The sequence below is a fragment of the Oxyura jamaicensis genome, chromosome 11 (genome assembly GCF_011077185.1).
Source record: "Oxyura jamaicensis isolate SHBP4307 breed ruddy duck chromosome 11, BPBGC_Ojam_1.0, whole genome shotgun sequence".
Taxonomy (NCBI): Eukaryota; Metazoa; Chordata; class Aves; order Anseriformes; family Anatidae; genus Oxyura; species Oxyura jamaicensis.
Window position 1 is genome coordinate 6,027,720 of NC_048903.1, and position 16,115 is coordinate 6,043,834.

The 16,115-nt window shown below is 40.8% G+C and overlaps 1 protein-coding gene across 2 annotated transcripts in view; it reads right to left on the minus strand.

Annotated features, from left to right (window-relative positions):
- NKD1 (NKD inhibitor of WNT signaling pathway 1) overlaps positions 1–16,115 on the minus strand; it is a 112,015-nt gene that overhangs the window by 29,422 nt on the left and 66,478 nt on the right. For both annotated transcript variants that reach the window (XM_035336569.1, XM_035336568.1), the window contains exon 4: positions 14,942–14,999. In XM_035336569.1, coding sequence (XP_035192460.1) covers positions 14,942–14,999 — 58 coding nt within the window. The remainder of the gene's footprint in view (positions 1–14,941; positions 15,000–16,115) is intronic.

The window sequence follows — 16,115 nt, forward strand, 5'->3', positions numbered from 1 at the left end:
TGTTTTTCAACTGTACCAAGCATTTTAGCCAAAAGGATTAAGAGGATCTCACGGCCAGAAGCAAAAAAAAAAAGATGCAACTGATGAGCACTCACGTCTAAGCTACCAGCTACCGAGTCAGAATTTACACAGCAATTATGAGAACTCAGGCTAAAGATGAACTACTTCAGAGCTTATTTGGGATGACAGCCATTTAGAAAGGTATTTGATAGATCACAGTGCCTTAACTGAGAACGAAGGGCTATGGGAGAAGCTATGCAACTCCACAGTGACAAATTATGACTGGATGTTACCAGTGACTATTATCTTACCGCCAGGGTCATTACTATGTAATTCTTGAGAGAAAACAGAGCCAAAGGTAAAACTGGAGAATTGACAAAAATGCCACCTATGAAAGTCAGCATCTGGCATACATGAAACAAAATCCTTTGAAGTGAAATATTATTAGCCTTCCCCTCAAGTCGGATTGACTGGATTCCCAGCAATTCTTTAAAACTACTACCAGAAACAAAGGGTCGGAGTTATCTGTACGCAGGGAAAAACAATAAACCGCACACTAGAATCCGAGACTTGTGGGGGAGTAGGGTAAAAAGGAAAATGTAAAAGTGAATAGACATATCAAGGCAAGGAGATGAACTCATAAGTGCTTCTGTAAGAGCTCAAATGGAACTTCAGTAGCAATATTTAACTGGTGGAATAGAACGTCAAAAAGCTGGTCTGAGGGAACTCAGTAGTAAAATTCCTATTGTTGTCAAAGGGCAAGGGTCTTGCTTCCAATTTACAGATCCGGCAGACACAGCAGAACTTCAAGTCAGATACTATGAGGACCAAAGGGACAAGAAAATAATTAATTGTGTTGTTTTTCCTGAAGTCTCTGATGTCTAAATTATCTGGTTCTGTCAACATTTTTTTCATTGCAAATCAGGTTTGACAAACATAACTGACATTCTTTGCTGACTGCACAACCACCCAAGCAATAACAACTGCCTGATAGTTATTGAGAAGTCCTGTAACTAACAATTACATTCTCATTCAGATTTGACTTTAAAGTTCTCCTGGAGGCCATGAATTAAGAAACATCACCACCATTAAGCACACATTTTGGTTTTATTCAGGAGTTGGTTGAAATACATGCCTGATGGAGATAGCTTTGCTTGAGCGAAGGTCCTCTTCTCCCGTGGCTCATGCCCACATGCAGAATAGGGCCAGGAAGTAACATTCCTGATTCACAGCCACCAGAACAGCAAGCATATAGAAAAACAGGCTCGTGCTGGGTCAGTGCCAAAAGCATGTATTCAACTTTCTCTGGCTGAAAGCTGAAGCTGATGAATTAGACACACCCTTCAAAACAACAAAGATCAAGCTGCCTTCTCTGAAACTTACTGTAGGGAAATTAATTGTCCATTTTACGTCCAGTGGGACAAATCAAAACCAATTTAGCAAAGGCTGTATACCAGTAGTGCTTTGTACAAGTCAGGGATAGATATTTTAACCTGAAAATATGGAGAGAAGTCATTTTCTTCTATTTCCCTGTTTCCTGTCGATGGTCACAGCACAAATTAAGGGTTCAATTACACACCACAGAGAGGGGGGGAAAAAAACAAAACAAACAGACAAAAAAAACCAGTGTCATAAGACCTGCTGCCAGTGCCCACCATGAGGATAGTTAGGCATGGAACAGACGGGTTGTGAGCCAAAACATGTGATGTCTTAAAAATATATATATATATTTATAAAGAAAAGCCCAAAACGTTTCAATCATTCAGGCATCAGATAATGATTCTAACTGACAAGTCACCACCAGGACCCTTGGGAATTGCTACACTGGAGTTCACTTGGATGTTACCATGCAGCATTTTCTCTCCTGAATAAGTAACACTCAGACTCACAGGTCTGTGCGCTACCACCTCTCCCTAAAGTGTCAATTTTCATTCTCAACCCCAATAGTTCCATATTTATAAATGGAAGTATTTCCAAATGCTGATGCAGAATCACAGCATGGTTGTGGTTGGGTCTGGTGTCTTGTTTTGGCTGTCAGGCTGCAGGATTCTTTTTCTTTTTTCTTTTTTTTTTTTTCTTTTTTTTTTTTTTAAAGGACGTACTAAGGATGCACGCACGAAGGACAACACAGTCTCTCTCTCTAACTAGCGTATAACTCATACATGCTTAAACACTAAACCTAGATTTCTTGCACTCTCTCTGGAGTGAGTTTGCTGAAGGGAGGGAGTTTGCTGAGTTTTGCCAGATTATGATTCCCTTTTCCAATTAGTTCCCCAACTGGCTGTATTTCATCAACAACAACTGCCAGATTAAATGTCTTACTTGACCATCTTCACCCAATACACTTTGATGTTCAGTTCTCAAGCTTCAAAATACCTTTTGGATGAAGATCAGACAGCACTAAACAGAATTACTAATTAATTAAGCAAAGTTAAATTTTAAACACTGTTTGTTGTGTTAGCCAAAAGCCCGAACAGAACAGTCTTTTTTTCCCTTCCTCATCGAAGATCAAAGAAGATCATTTCTCCCTCCCCTCCCCTACTTAAAAAAGGGGAGGCTGGGGGGGAAATCTCCATAAGCTTTGGTCAGAACAGTTCAGGATGATACCTGTAGCAGCAAGACTTGTGTTTGATCGCTGGGCATATCAAAAGCCACATTAACATAACGCAATCTGCTATAACGATCCGTGTCATTTAACGTGGGTAAGTGCTTCTTAAGTGAGCGCTGTCACTGTCATATGGACCACTTACCGCCTTCTAACGGTGTTGTGTGTCCCTGGAGCTCTGAATGGGCCTGCAAAGTGCTGGATTCTGTTGCAGAGCAGTGACAGATGAACACCAAGCAATCATTTCTAACTTAAAGCAAAGGAAGACAGACCTCTCTCCTCTAAAAATGGCTCTACACTGACTTTGGTAACAATTTTGCTTTTGAAAATCCCTTCTCAGTGTAAGCTGCAGATGTGTGTGTTCACATGGGATGTTCTGTCTTAATTTTTTTGTCTCCTCAGATTTTCCCTCCCAACATTCACAGGGAAAGAAAAAGAAGAAAGAAGTAACACTCTGAGACCTTTTATTCAGATGAAGACAGAATAGGTAATGCTATTAATAATGTAGGCTTTGATATCAACTCATTCCCATCTAACTTAGATATTCAATGGGAAAATCTCGTTTCCACCACCTTGCTATGTAACAGGGCCTAGAAAGGTATTTGAGCTGTACAATTCATTCCATCCAAAAAGCTTCCCGTGAGGAAGACCACCATCCTGACCCTCACAAAAATAGCTTTGGGAGCAAAAAATAGTCCTATACTGCACAAAGTCCCATACTGCAATATTATTTTGGCTGTGCTGAATCAATTACACCTCCAACAACTCTCTCATAGCTGATGTTCACAGCAGGTTCAGTGTTCCCATCCGCAGAGCCCGACATCTCACTGTGAGAGATGGGGGAAAACGGAGATTTATGTACAACACGTCATACAACTAGAAAGTGACACAGCGCCTAGCAGGCCAGCAAATAGACGTGTATGCACAAGCACGGGTCTCTTGTACTTACCATATTCATATGTGGGTGAGGACTGGTACTGAGGTGATATATCACATACTGCAAAACATCTAGAGAAATAAAATTCCACACGCGGATGGCCCCATCCTCTGTAAAGGCTCATGGAAATGACCAAAGGGCCTGCAGCACCACACTCCAGTTTCACACACACAAATCCTTTAGAGGGAATATAACTTTCCCCTAAATAAACCTTTTGCACACACAGCTCAGGGCTGCCTGGGCTCCCCTCGGTGCTGAGCCCCATGCCCAGCCCTGGCTGCAAGGCACAGCAAAGCTCCCCGGCTCCTCCAGAGCCCTGTGAATACTCCTCGGCTAGGAGCTCTTCTACTTCTGGATACTTTCTTTTACAACTTGTATTCTTTCTCTCTCTTTTTGTTACCCGTACAGTTTTAAACCCCTTTCAGTACAAACTCGAGCATTTTATATGACATGTTTTACTGGTGAAAGGACCGGGATGGCTGGATCAGATTTAAAAAGCAAGAAAATCCTGATTATTGGTATTTTTATTTTCTTGGTAGGCTGGGGGTTGGGACTTTTCATCTAACAAGAGCAGCTGGACTCTGAGCTCTTTCAAGAACAGAAATGTTGCTTCAGGTTCATTTCCACAGCCCCATAGTGCTGCACTTATTATTTGCTTTTACTCACAAACTAGTTGTGGTTACAAAAAAAAAAAAAAAAATTCCCTCTTCCAAACAAATGACATTTTATCTTTTTCTCCACAGGAGAATAAGGTTGACTGCTACTTGTGCTTTGAGGTTTGGGTATGATTGAGATGAAACATCTGTTGAGAAAAAAGGTGTGGGGGGGACTTTTTCTGCTAAAAATATCATGTCTTTTTTTTTCCACCGAACTTGAAACATGTGATGAAATTCAACTTTTAAAATATAACCCTGGAGCTACTTGAAACTATAAAAGTCTCCTCAGTATCTGAGGCAAGTCAGAATTTCCACTGTTCAAGCTGGGCTTTTATGAAGAGCAGACTTTAGAAAAAGCTGTAATCTGTCTAGGTAACAAAGGGCACTTGTTCTGCCTGGTGAGGTAAAACTTTGGGTTTCTGTAGCTACTGCAGCAGAAGTGGAGTTGAAGCACACAAAAGCACCCTGACTGATACACACTTTGAATTTGGAACAGCAACTGGCAAAAGCAATATGCTTTTCACTGAAATTGCCTCTATACATCTGCATGTACACGCTTGTGTGTTTGTAAGGTTCGGCAGGATGACAGGTTGTTGTGTCTCAACTACCCAGCCCGAAGGTTCAGGCAGCTATCGAGCTTTGCAGCTACATCGCCAGCTATAAAAAATGACGGCTCCTGAATTTGACGCCAGCTAGATGGTTTCTGCTTCTCAATGCATGACAGAAGTGCAAGAAGTATTTAGCCCTGTCATAACTTGTGTGCTCACACGAGACACACTGAGATATGAAGCTCCTCCAGTTAGGAGGGCCTTACAGGAGCACGCACACGGGAACCAAACAAAAGCCTATTGCAGAAAGGCACCAAAACCCCAGCAAAGGGAGCACTCAAACAGGGCTGCTTGGCTGTGTCAAGGTCAAGGCAAACACAAGAGAACGAGAAACCTCAGGAATATTTGGGAGTTAAAGCAGGACTTATTGCCTACTGAATACAGTATTGTGAATGAATTTAATGTTTCATGTAAAGGCAATGGATTTGAAACAAATATATTGTCTTCTGAAATAGCAAAGGCTAAAATGTATTTCAATTACAAGAGCAAAAACTGGAATAATTCCATGAACACCAGCATAAGAGTATTATCTGGCCCCATATCTTTGCCTGGAAATGTGCTCTAGTTTCACATGGGTAAAAAAAAGAGAGAGTCATGAGAGAGTCAGAGAAGAATGGCATTTTGACTCACTTTTCAAAAACATGTTTAATAAAACCTCCACAAACTGTGGTCAAAGCTACAAGAAAAAAATAACTGGTAATAATCATTGCTGGGAAATTAAAAGTAAAAAAGGACCTTTGTTCTTCAAGTAGAATAAATGAAACCACTGGTATTCATCATGTTTCCAGAGAGATTGTTTTCAAACTCCTAACTGACTTGTTCCCATATTTCATTCTTCTTGGTGGTAGATGTCCCGGGGCAAAGTTCAAGAACATTTTTGTACTGCTGCACACGTACAGTATCGTAGCGTTACCTCTGCCCCACGCACACCCCATCAGCTGTCTCCCACTGTCGCTGCAGAGCCCATCGGATTGCCGAGGTGTATCTGATGGCAACCTCGGCACCTGAGGCCTGCCTCCCGGGTAGGTCACTGCTGCAGAGGCAGGGGAGCAGGGCACGCAGACACAGCTAGCTGTAACCCCCACCTGGGGTGGCGACATGGGTTTGCCAGACTGAGCCAGGCAGGGGGCAGCCAGCGCAGAGCTGTGCACCAGCCCCCGTTGCTGTGCACTCAGGACCATCCCTACCCAACCTGTCTGAAACGAACGGCTCACTTGGAGCCTACACAGTGCTCCTCCTCTGAATCACGAGGCTGACAGCCTGAGCGAAACATCAATGGCCCAAACTGATTTGGCAAGTTCTGATTGCTCAGGCCCAGCACTTTCAAGTCTCATGCAAAGAGCACGAGCCTCACATCACTGGCACCCATCCCTTGCCCCTGCCTCAGTCCTGCTACAGGGTAACTTCCCTCAGGCTTCACACACTGGTGCAAGCAACCAGCCTGCTGCCAAAGCTCTGCCTCGACAGGGATGCTGTGCTCACCTTTGGGCTGTGGAAGGCACATGAAGAGTACTCCTCCCTTTGATGAGATCTCCTAAGCTGTTTCCTTTACCCTTTGATTCTCCTGCTTCTCACACGCACCATGAAGAGAAGCAACCCGAGAGACATCTAGACCTAGGTTTTCAACAGCTACACCCCCAGGAGACATTTTGCCTCCTAGCAAACTAGTTCATGACTGCCCTGGAGCTGAGAAGGAATGAATACTCTTATTGTTAATTGATCCTTTTTTTTTAAATGACAACTCAAAAAGAGCATTAGCTTCTCTATGAAAGCAGAAAAATATTGCTAGTCTTAGGTAGAAGGAAAAACTATGGAAAACTAATATTGTTATATATACTCTAACATGCATATAATAACGTTCTAAATGCTTTCCATGTGTGAGGTGTTCACTAATGTCAAGTTTTTGCTTCTGAGGTACTTGTTTACTTCCCTTTTCATTATCTTGGTTTTCTACTGAAATATTTTCTATACTTTACATAAAATTAACATTAACATTTGGCTTTCTTCAGCCACCATAAAGAACAGAGACCACTTGTAAGCTAGGAGTTTTTATGTACTATGCTATGAAACCCTCTCTCCCTTACAACGTTATGGACAGAAGAACAGGCACAGATGCAGGAAATGCAGGTTCTGTTCTCAGCTCTTCCTCTGTGTCCTTGACCTTGCATGCATTCAGGAATAACAACTTTCCAGCACTGGGAATCATCTGAATATAGAGACCAATTTGAAACTATTACTTAGAGCAGGTGGGATCTTCCCAGTCTAACACAGGGGATTAATAACCAGAACAAAATCCTCAGTCTGTAGACAAAGTGCACCATCTACCAAAAGCTATTAGGCAGCACCAGTAGGAGCTGGTGGGCTGCCACCTAAAGAGAGCGTTTCCCTACGCACAGGGAACAAGCCCAGCACGGGCAGCAGAGCACGTGCCCTGCATGTGGCAGCAGCTGGCTGCAAGGGGGAAGGCTGGCCCTCCGAGGGGGCAGAACAGCACACCTTCCACTGCCGATCTGTGGTCTGCTTGCCAGCACGGATGGGAGCTGAGACACACCGTAAAGGTCCATTTGGGAACACCTGGAGACCACTAACTCATTGTGCACGGGCTACAGACATCCATTGGATGGTAACAGTCTTTCATCACTACTGACCTGGCTGCACTTGAAACGGCAACTCTAGAAGTAAAAGCTTCTGATCCAAATACCAACCCCATTCAACTGGAACAGCTAATGTTAAGAAACACTTGTACAATTTTTAAAAAAAGTGCCTTATGCCATAAGATTTTCCTCCCACTCATGGCAAACAGCCTACCTGCTTTTATAATTTCCTGGATCTGTGTATGACCACAGGAAAACTTCTGCTAATCCTACCAGTCTCATGTTCTTTGGTGACTTTTGTTCTAACTGCCAAACTAAGCAGTTTTCTTTTGGCACTTTCCACTGCTCCTTCCCCCTCACCCCATGTTCCTTGGTACTCCTTCCAACTCACGGTAAGCAGCTTATCAGCTTCCAGCCTAGGCAGGGACAAGTTGCGTGCCAGACACTGGTGGCTGATGCCATTTGGGCAGCCTCAAGCTGAAGGTATTTCTTAGAGTTGTTTCACTTTGTTTTGAGGAAAGGGTACCGCAGAAACCTCTTGGCAGCTGAAAAAAGTACAGCCAGCAAGCAGATGATCACCAGTCTGAGGTGATCACGTAGCATATAACTCATGTACAGCAAAGCTATGGTAAGTGCAAAGGATTAGCAACAAGTCATTAAAATGCAGAATTCACATAGAGCCACCACAGGCGGACCACAAAAGCACTTTTAAGGTAGAATATTTGCCCTGTTTGCAGTATCAGTGATGAATAGGTGCTTGGTTTAAGAAACGACAGAAAAGAGAAAGCCTGTATCAATAGTACTAGGCAAGTAATAACAGAAGTGCTCAGATAAAGCAACTTTGCCTGTTTGCAAGATGTCATCTGTGTGTTTGATGTTTCATGCAAATAATATATAGGAAATTATTTCATTTATTTTTCAAAGCATAAATAACCATTATAACTGAAGACATTAACTAGCAAGGTACATGAAGTTTGACAAAACCGCTTTTTGTTACACATTCAGACCCCAGCCTAGCAGGCTACATGAAGGTGTTGCTAACAGACTATTTCAGTGGGTAGCAATATGAAGATATTACTAACAGACCAACAAAGCACGGTAACAAGTGTCTTGCATGCACATAGCATTTTCATGATACACATTTCAGAAAGTTAGCTAAGACTAGTTAAATTAAGTTTTCCTTTGCTGACGAACTTATAAACAGTTTGGGCCCAAGTACCATACCTTTCCACCCTTGCTCTGAGTTGATAACCCAACAGGCAGCCTTCCCATTACCAGTTTTAGAAGCAGTCGGTCATAACTGCTTGGCCACAGATTCCCCAGGTGCCAGTCAGAGGGAGAAGAGGCAGATGAAAGACTGACTGGACATACTAGTAACACATTTTGAGAAACACTTAGTAATACCAAGAATATAATTAATTATTATTCTGCTTTGCTAAATACAGCATGTCTCACTTGAGGGTTTGGAAATTCTATAACGTCTTGTAAATGTGTGAAAAGTGCTCCAAGTAACTCTTTTACAGATATCCAAGACAGATTTTTTTTCAGCAACAACATATGCTTTGAACTCTGCTGGAGGGCTCTCTAATATTTATGGGCTAAAAGATGACCTGAATAATTTTGTCCTTTCTGGTACCAGAAAAGGGAATGTTTTTTATCTAGGGCATGGAAGGCTGACAGTAGTTTGGATGTCTGGTTTAGGAAAAATATCAAGAAATGGATTTATTGATTCAAGTCAAGTTCTGCCACTGCTTTCAGCAGGACCCTTGGATATCATGTTCACATAAGGCACCGGGAAGGCTTGGATCATCTCCAGTCTTCTGTCAAGAGAATAATAATCAAGACATCACACGCAAGACTGACAAACGAAACAGGGCACAGATTGCTATCAGCAGAAGAGGCAGCTTGTCTGACAGGTAAAGGACTAGATTGATCTCACAGAGGTGCAAGATTTCTAGTTAGTAGAAACACTTAAGTCATCCTTTTCAGAACAGTGACATGAGGAATCATATTATCACATAACTAATTGGGGTGATGAGTTAGGTGTCTCGTGAGCTTAAGGACTTTCCCTTCAACTCCAAGAGGCAGCTGACGTTGACTGATAGCTATCTCCCATTGGACTCTAGAGAGCTTGTATTGCCAGAAGTAGGAAACTGCCTCTTTACTGCAACCAGTCTGTGTCAGAGCAAGACTTTCCTGCTACAGGTTTAGATGTCACAGGCAGGTAAAATCAGTCTGCCTTGAAAAGTTTCTAAATGTTCAAGTAAAAAGACAGAGGAAATCCCAGTTCACTTCATAAAGACATGGAGTGGTCAAATAAGAAAACTCTCCTGGTCTACACACTTTAGCTGTGACAATTCCCCCCAGATTAAGAGGAAAATAGGTGAAAATCATTCTAAAACAAACAAACAAACCAAGAACAGGTCTCTTGAATGATTCATTAAACACCTTGTTTGTACCTTGAAGAGAAGAGAGACAACTTGGATGGCGTGGCTGAACACACCAGTAGCAGGTACCTTTCTGAGCCACCTGTGCAATTCCATGACGGAAGAGCGACTTGCTATTTGATGCCACATTCAATTCCTCCCTGCCATTTTGGCTTCCCTGCTGAGATAAAATGGAAAAACATCTTCCAATGTCTGTGCTAGTTTTTTTGACTACTTCCAGAATCATCTCCAGTCAATTCAGTTCTGCCAAACTAGTATTCTAACTAGTCACAAGGAACGGAAAGTTCACACTCTTTTATCCTGGATACGAAGAGTGATGAAGTTCATGCTTCCTGTGCAGACACTACTGGACAAGAAAATTTGTATGTTTGAGCATGAGAAGTATGTACACAGCCACAGCAGACTACACATCACATGTGCTCCAAGTTTGGCAAGGGGAAGTCTCTGAAACAAAGAGGGAAAGCACTGCTGAACTTGGAATAAAAGCTGCAAATGAATCCACCATTAGAATTATATCCGATTGAATTAGTTTTGAATTACTAGTGACAGAGAAAGAAGGGAAACAAAGTAAGACTGTAAAATAATAAGAGACTAAGGTTTCCATTGGTGTCTTTTCTATCAAGGAGAATCACGAGCCATGTAAAAAAAAATCTAAAAATTGCCAATTACAGTGACTTGCCCAGCAGCAAAATCAAAGGCAGGTGCTGAATATAATAGACAATACTGGTCAAACTGTTTCTTTCTGCACAGCACTCAGTAAACAGAGTCGCCACTATTGAGTTCTAACCTCTTGTCATGCAGCAACATTGAGTCAACAATCCGCTCTCATGGCTTAATGCTTTTGATGTTTACTTTGTTCTTTCTATAGTTCAAAAGAATGCACTAATGCACCAGTCCTCTTACCAAATACAATCTTAATCCCAGAATCCCGAGCCTTTTGCTGTTGGCCAGTTAAGTCTGTTAAGACGAAAGGATTTGATCAAGCTTTACATAACAACACAGAAGTTAAATCCAGCAAAGAGAGTTCTTTTTATCTGTACTGCTCAGACGGCTAAGAGATGAAAAAAGGGGAGGGAAAAAAAAAGGTAATGAACTTGGCTATGTAAAACAAAATAAGGAATTCAATTATTTCTCTTATTGCCACTTTGTCTTTTCAGTGAGAGCCTTCTAAAGAGCTCAGATTTATTCTCCAATAAGGTCTCTGAGTGTGAAGGCTATAACTCTTCCCTAACCCAAAAGAACTGTGGCACCTGCTGTGCTTTTTTCTTTTCCTTTTTTTTCCTTTCCAAATCTTAGTAATGTTTCTTTTTTTCCATCAAGCATTTTCCTGATTTAAAAAAAAAAAAAAAAGGAAAGAAAGAAAGAAAAAGAAAAAAACACACAAAAACAAAACATTAAACTAAGCATTGTAGGTCAAAGTACCATGAGAGAAGAGGAAAACAATTTTGTACTTGGGAAACAGATGGGCAGCTTTGAGGAAAGGTAAGACCTAAAATATTTCAAGTACTTAATGCTATATATAATACTTCAAGTTTGTTTTTTCCCTATTTTTTTCCATCTGTACTGTGTATTCATAAAGGTAGAACGTAGGCCAGTAATTAGATGCTTGCCTGGTACTTGGTAGAGGTGTGTTCAAGTCTTTATTGTCACTCATGTCCTATGTCAGCTCAGCCCAATTAACCAGTTCTCAGTGTGTCACAGCTCCTGATCTCTGAAACCAGTAAGCAAAGCTTCTGGATGATACATAAGTGTATACACATGAAACAAGTATGTGTGACACCCATACCTATGTAAAGATTGCAAGATAACAAAATAAAGCCAGAAAATTATTTTACAGCATCACAGAATAGTCTAGGTTGGAAGAGACCTCCAAGATCACTGAGTCCAACCTCTGACCTAACGCTAACAAATCTTCCACTAAACCATATCCCTAAGCTCTACATCTAAACGTCTTCTAAAGACCTCCAGGGATGGTGACTCAACCACTTCCCTGGGCAGCCTATTCCAGTGACTAACAATCCGTTCAGTAAAGAAGTTCTTCCTAATTTTAGATGGAAAGATTAATATCCTTTCTAGAATATTAACTGCATTTTCATACTAAGCATTTCTATCAAGAAAAGAGTTATGACTGTGGTCATCTTGCATTTTAGCCACACAATTAAATTGTACACTAACAAAAGCCTCAAATCATGTTGCAGATTCACTAGGATGCAACTTTTTGCCAATATCACAATTTTATACTAGCACTATCATTCTAGAATATTACACCAGTACTAAGCACAAAGTCACACAAAAAGGGTGAAAGCATCCTACTTCAACACAGGCTTCCAGTATCACCTGCTAATCAGAAGCAGCTTTTCAATTCAAGAAGTCATTCTGGGAAGTGGCTACGGCTGCCTGGCATGGAAAGCACAGCCTGGAGATAGGAGAGCAGCAGGGATGAGGACCAAGCAGTGTTTGCCTGAGCGCAGGGTGGGAACAGTTACCTGCCTCCCAGCTGGGCAGATGCTACAAAACAGTTCTTCCCCAGTGGCAGCACGCAAAGAAAGGACCTCCTGCTGATATCTAACTCATCTTCACTACCCAGCTACTTCATGAGAAACAAGACAGATCAGGAGTAATAGTGTAAAACTGTCCTTGCCATTTAGCTGGAAAGCCTAAAAGTAAGTCTAACAAAAACAACCCAGCTGCTGAATAGTTAGAAAATATTAGGTATTGTAGATTCTGTTTGCTATGCAAGACAATTCTTCACAACAAAGTAAGAAATAATTAGAAGCAAATAAAAGGAAGAAATGAGACACAGACAAATGAAATTATTTACCATACTGGCATTTAATATCCTGTGCTAAGTATAATATTGAAAATTTAAAACCACTCTTTACTACAGTTATACCCTATTACGAGGGGAAGGGAAAACTGTGAAGTTAATACTGAAATACTTATAACAAACTGACTCCATTGTGGCAATTATTTCATGTTGTTGTTTTTAACACTAGCCCACAAGCACCTGCTCAAATTGAACCCCTTTGTTAGTGGCATGTACTAGGGAACCTTCTTTGTAAAGCAGATGTGATAGAAACACGGGCTCCAAGAAACATAGTCTGTTAGAATATTTTACAGGTGAGGAATTGGAAGACAGACATTCTTAACATGAAGAGTCCTTCACAGTCTATTCCAGCATCCTGCCTACCCCTCAAAATTCACATTCTGAAGTCACATATGGGTTTCATCTGGTGTGCACAACATATTCTAAGCACATGCATACAAACCCTTACTGATGCTAAGTACTGTGGCTGCAATGCAGGTGATGCAGGCACAGTTCACTCACTTCAATGAAACCCATTTTCTGTTCAATGTGAAAAGTCATTTTTGCAATGGCTTATGCTTAAAATGAGTTTTCTTCCAGCAGCTCTTTGGGCTTTTTCAGCTCAGTCTCAGCAGCTCCCAGAGAATGAGATTACACCACTATTACATCAAAAGTGCTGCTATTCTGCAGCCTTTTTTGATCACTGGTAACAGATTCAGCAATGGTAGAACAATTGCTTGAGATTTCTGTGCTACAAATCAATTGGCAGTCCTTGAATGGAATTTGATAGCAGAATCCATTATACTATGGATAAAGATGTTCCAAGAAATACTCATTTACACTTACTAGAAGAAAGCAAGAAGCAACTAATGACGCAGGCTGACCACTCAAAGAAGAAAAGATGGAGAAGGTGTTTTTAGCTTAGTTAGTATATAATAAAAATAGTAAAATAACAAAAATAAAGTCAAAGTTACAGACATCATATTTTTAGGCATTAGAAAAGCATTTGTGGTAACCCCGTTCCCACAAACGCACACAATTTCACTCATATATAAGCAACAAATGAGTACAAGGTTATCAATGATAAAGCTACATCACTGCCATGATTTGAACTTAAATTCACAATTGGATTTTGCCAATACACAAAAGGAGAGAACCCTACCCAACACTCAAACTTTTTAAGCATACTCAGTACAGCGGACTGAATAATCAAGCACTGAACAATCTGCTGCTGCCAAAAAATATGCACACAGTCTTCCTGACCTCTCCAAGCACAACCTCTGTCCTGCTCTACTTGAGGCATTTATGGTCTAAAAAATTTAAAAAGAAAACCAATATAAAGTTGGTGTGAACTTTATTACAACCCTTGTCATCTTTTAGTCTCTACCACCAGGAACAAATGACTGGATTATAAAAAATACAGCACTTTCCAAGTAACGCTTGACATGGTTTGTTGCTCTGAATGAGTCAGGCATATTGTTTCCACTAGCCTGTAACATAAATCTAGCTCGCAGCCTGCACAACTACTTGTTATGCTAGAGAGTTTCCCAAAGAGTTTCTGAAGACTCATTTCCTTATTTGTTGAAAAGAATGACTGTCAGTGTACCCAAATTAGTTTTATTCATTCATCAATCCCCACATGCGCAGCTGAAGCTCAAGGGGCCTTGGCTATGTCGTCTGGCACTCATAATACGGGGTCCTTATTGAAGGTCCCAGAAGGCCCTGCCCACAACAGTTATCCTATCTCCATTGCAAGAGAGGCCTTAGCACAGAGGAAGAGATTAGATGAACCTTGGAAAGAAGAAATTATATGAAGCAATGATGATTCTGTTTATATTCAAGAGAAATATATGGTGTAGAAGTCTCCCATCTTTTGGAAATTAATGCAGGACTTTCCAAGTCTGGCTCGTGTATCACAGAAGGATGTGTGACATAGCACAAAAGCCAGTGTTAACATTTCCGGTGATTATATTTACTGCTTCTACTGGGGACAGCACTATTTACCACTGCTTCCACTGCCAATGGAAGTAGCTGGACAAAAGGTCTGAGCATCCTTAATGAATACATTTGGGTTCTGTGATACGACGGGATGACTTTTAGATTCTAGGAGCCCGGTCATAGGAGATACAGAAATAATACCCTAATCCCATCTTATCAGTTCTGCCAGGCAAATGACACATCAGTATATCAAGAGCTGCACTGTCATGTATACATTCCTACATTGATTTGCTCATTGACTTATTCCAATATCCCTTAACATTAACCAAGAAATTTTGTTCCTTAAATACCTTCTAGATGAAAGTGCTCATCACCAATAGCGTCTCTGTAGCCTTCCCCAGATAAATCCTGTTAAAAAGAGAGAGAGAGAGAAAAAGTTAATGACAAATATACTATATACGAAGTATTAAGACATTAAGAAGATATATACATATATATATATATATATCTCATCAGGATTAAATAACATTAACAGGAGCACAAAAGCTGTTTTCGAGGAAAGAAGTTCATCACTTTATCAGTGGTAGTTAATGTATCTGACGCTATTTTAGAATGCTCTGGACATAGTTTAGAACAAAAATTTAATGGAGATGAACAGATTGTACTGGGCAACAGAAAAAAGTGTTCACATTCAAATCCTTTTTACAAAATAGATTATAATGTTTAGCATTTCAACATTCTGTCAATCAAGCTAGATAAAAAAACTGTGAACGGAAACGATAAAGGAGAAATAAGCCCTTCACTACCCACAGAGGAATGTTATCACTTGGTTCCACCAACAAACAAAACTTTCATATGCCAGAGGTCACCCAAGAAAAGCAGATACCAGACTCTGAAGAGCTGCCTGATCCTTCAGTCCTGAAATTAATGAAATTTTGTCAGCCCCAGTATGTCTGGAGCAACACAGAAGCAGAGGCCATAGATATGCAGATGATCTTATCTCAGCCCCCAAAAAAAGTTCTCTAATGGTGCTGAAGTAGTAATAAAGGGCATCAGTACGATTTGGAGCTAATCCCACTTATAAAGAGCCTGAAGAGCATTTTTAGTCTCCTATTAGCAACAGTTCTTTCCAGCTCCTTCCCTCTGCCCCAGCTAAGCCATAAGCAATCACAGCTAACCTCGCATTTTGCCTTCTCCCATCAATTCCGAAAACTCCACGCATTACCGTAACGTCACCAACCTTACATTATAGTCACGCTCCTTAGATTTCCACAGACACACACTGACACTGATAAATATTTATGGTAATAAAAAAGGATATGGTCCTAAGAAGTTGAAGTGCTACATTCATAGCCATTTTAACTTCACCTACAAAAATACACCATGAATACAAAGCCAGCATTCTCAGCATTAACCTGGGGCTGTGAGGAGACGGATGATTTTTGCTTGAGGTAAAAATAAGAGAAAAACCTGTGAAAATGAGTATCTGGTTGTACTCATTTGCTTTATTTTTAAGCACTTTTA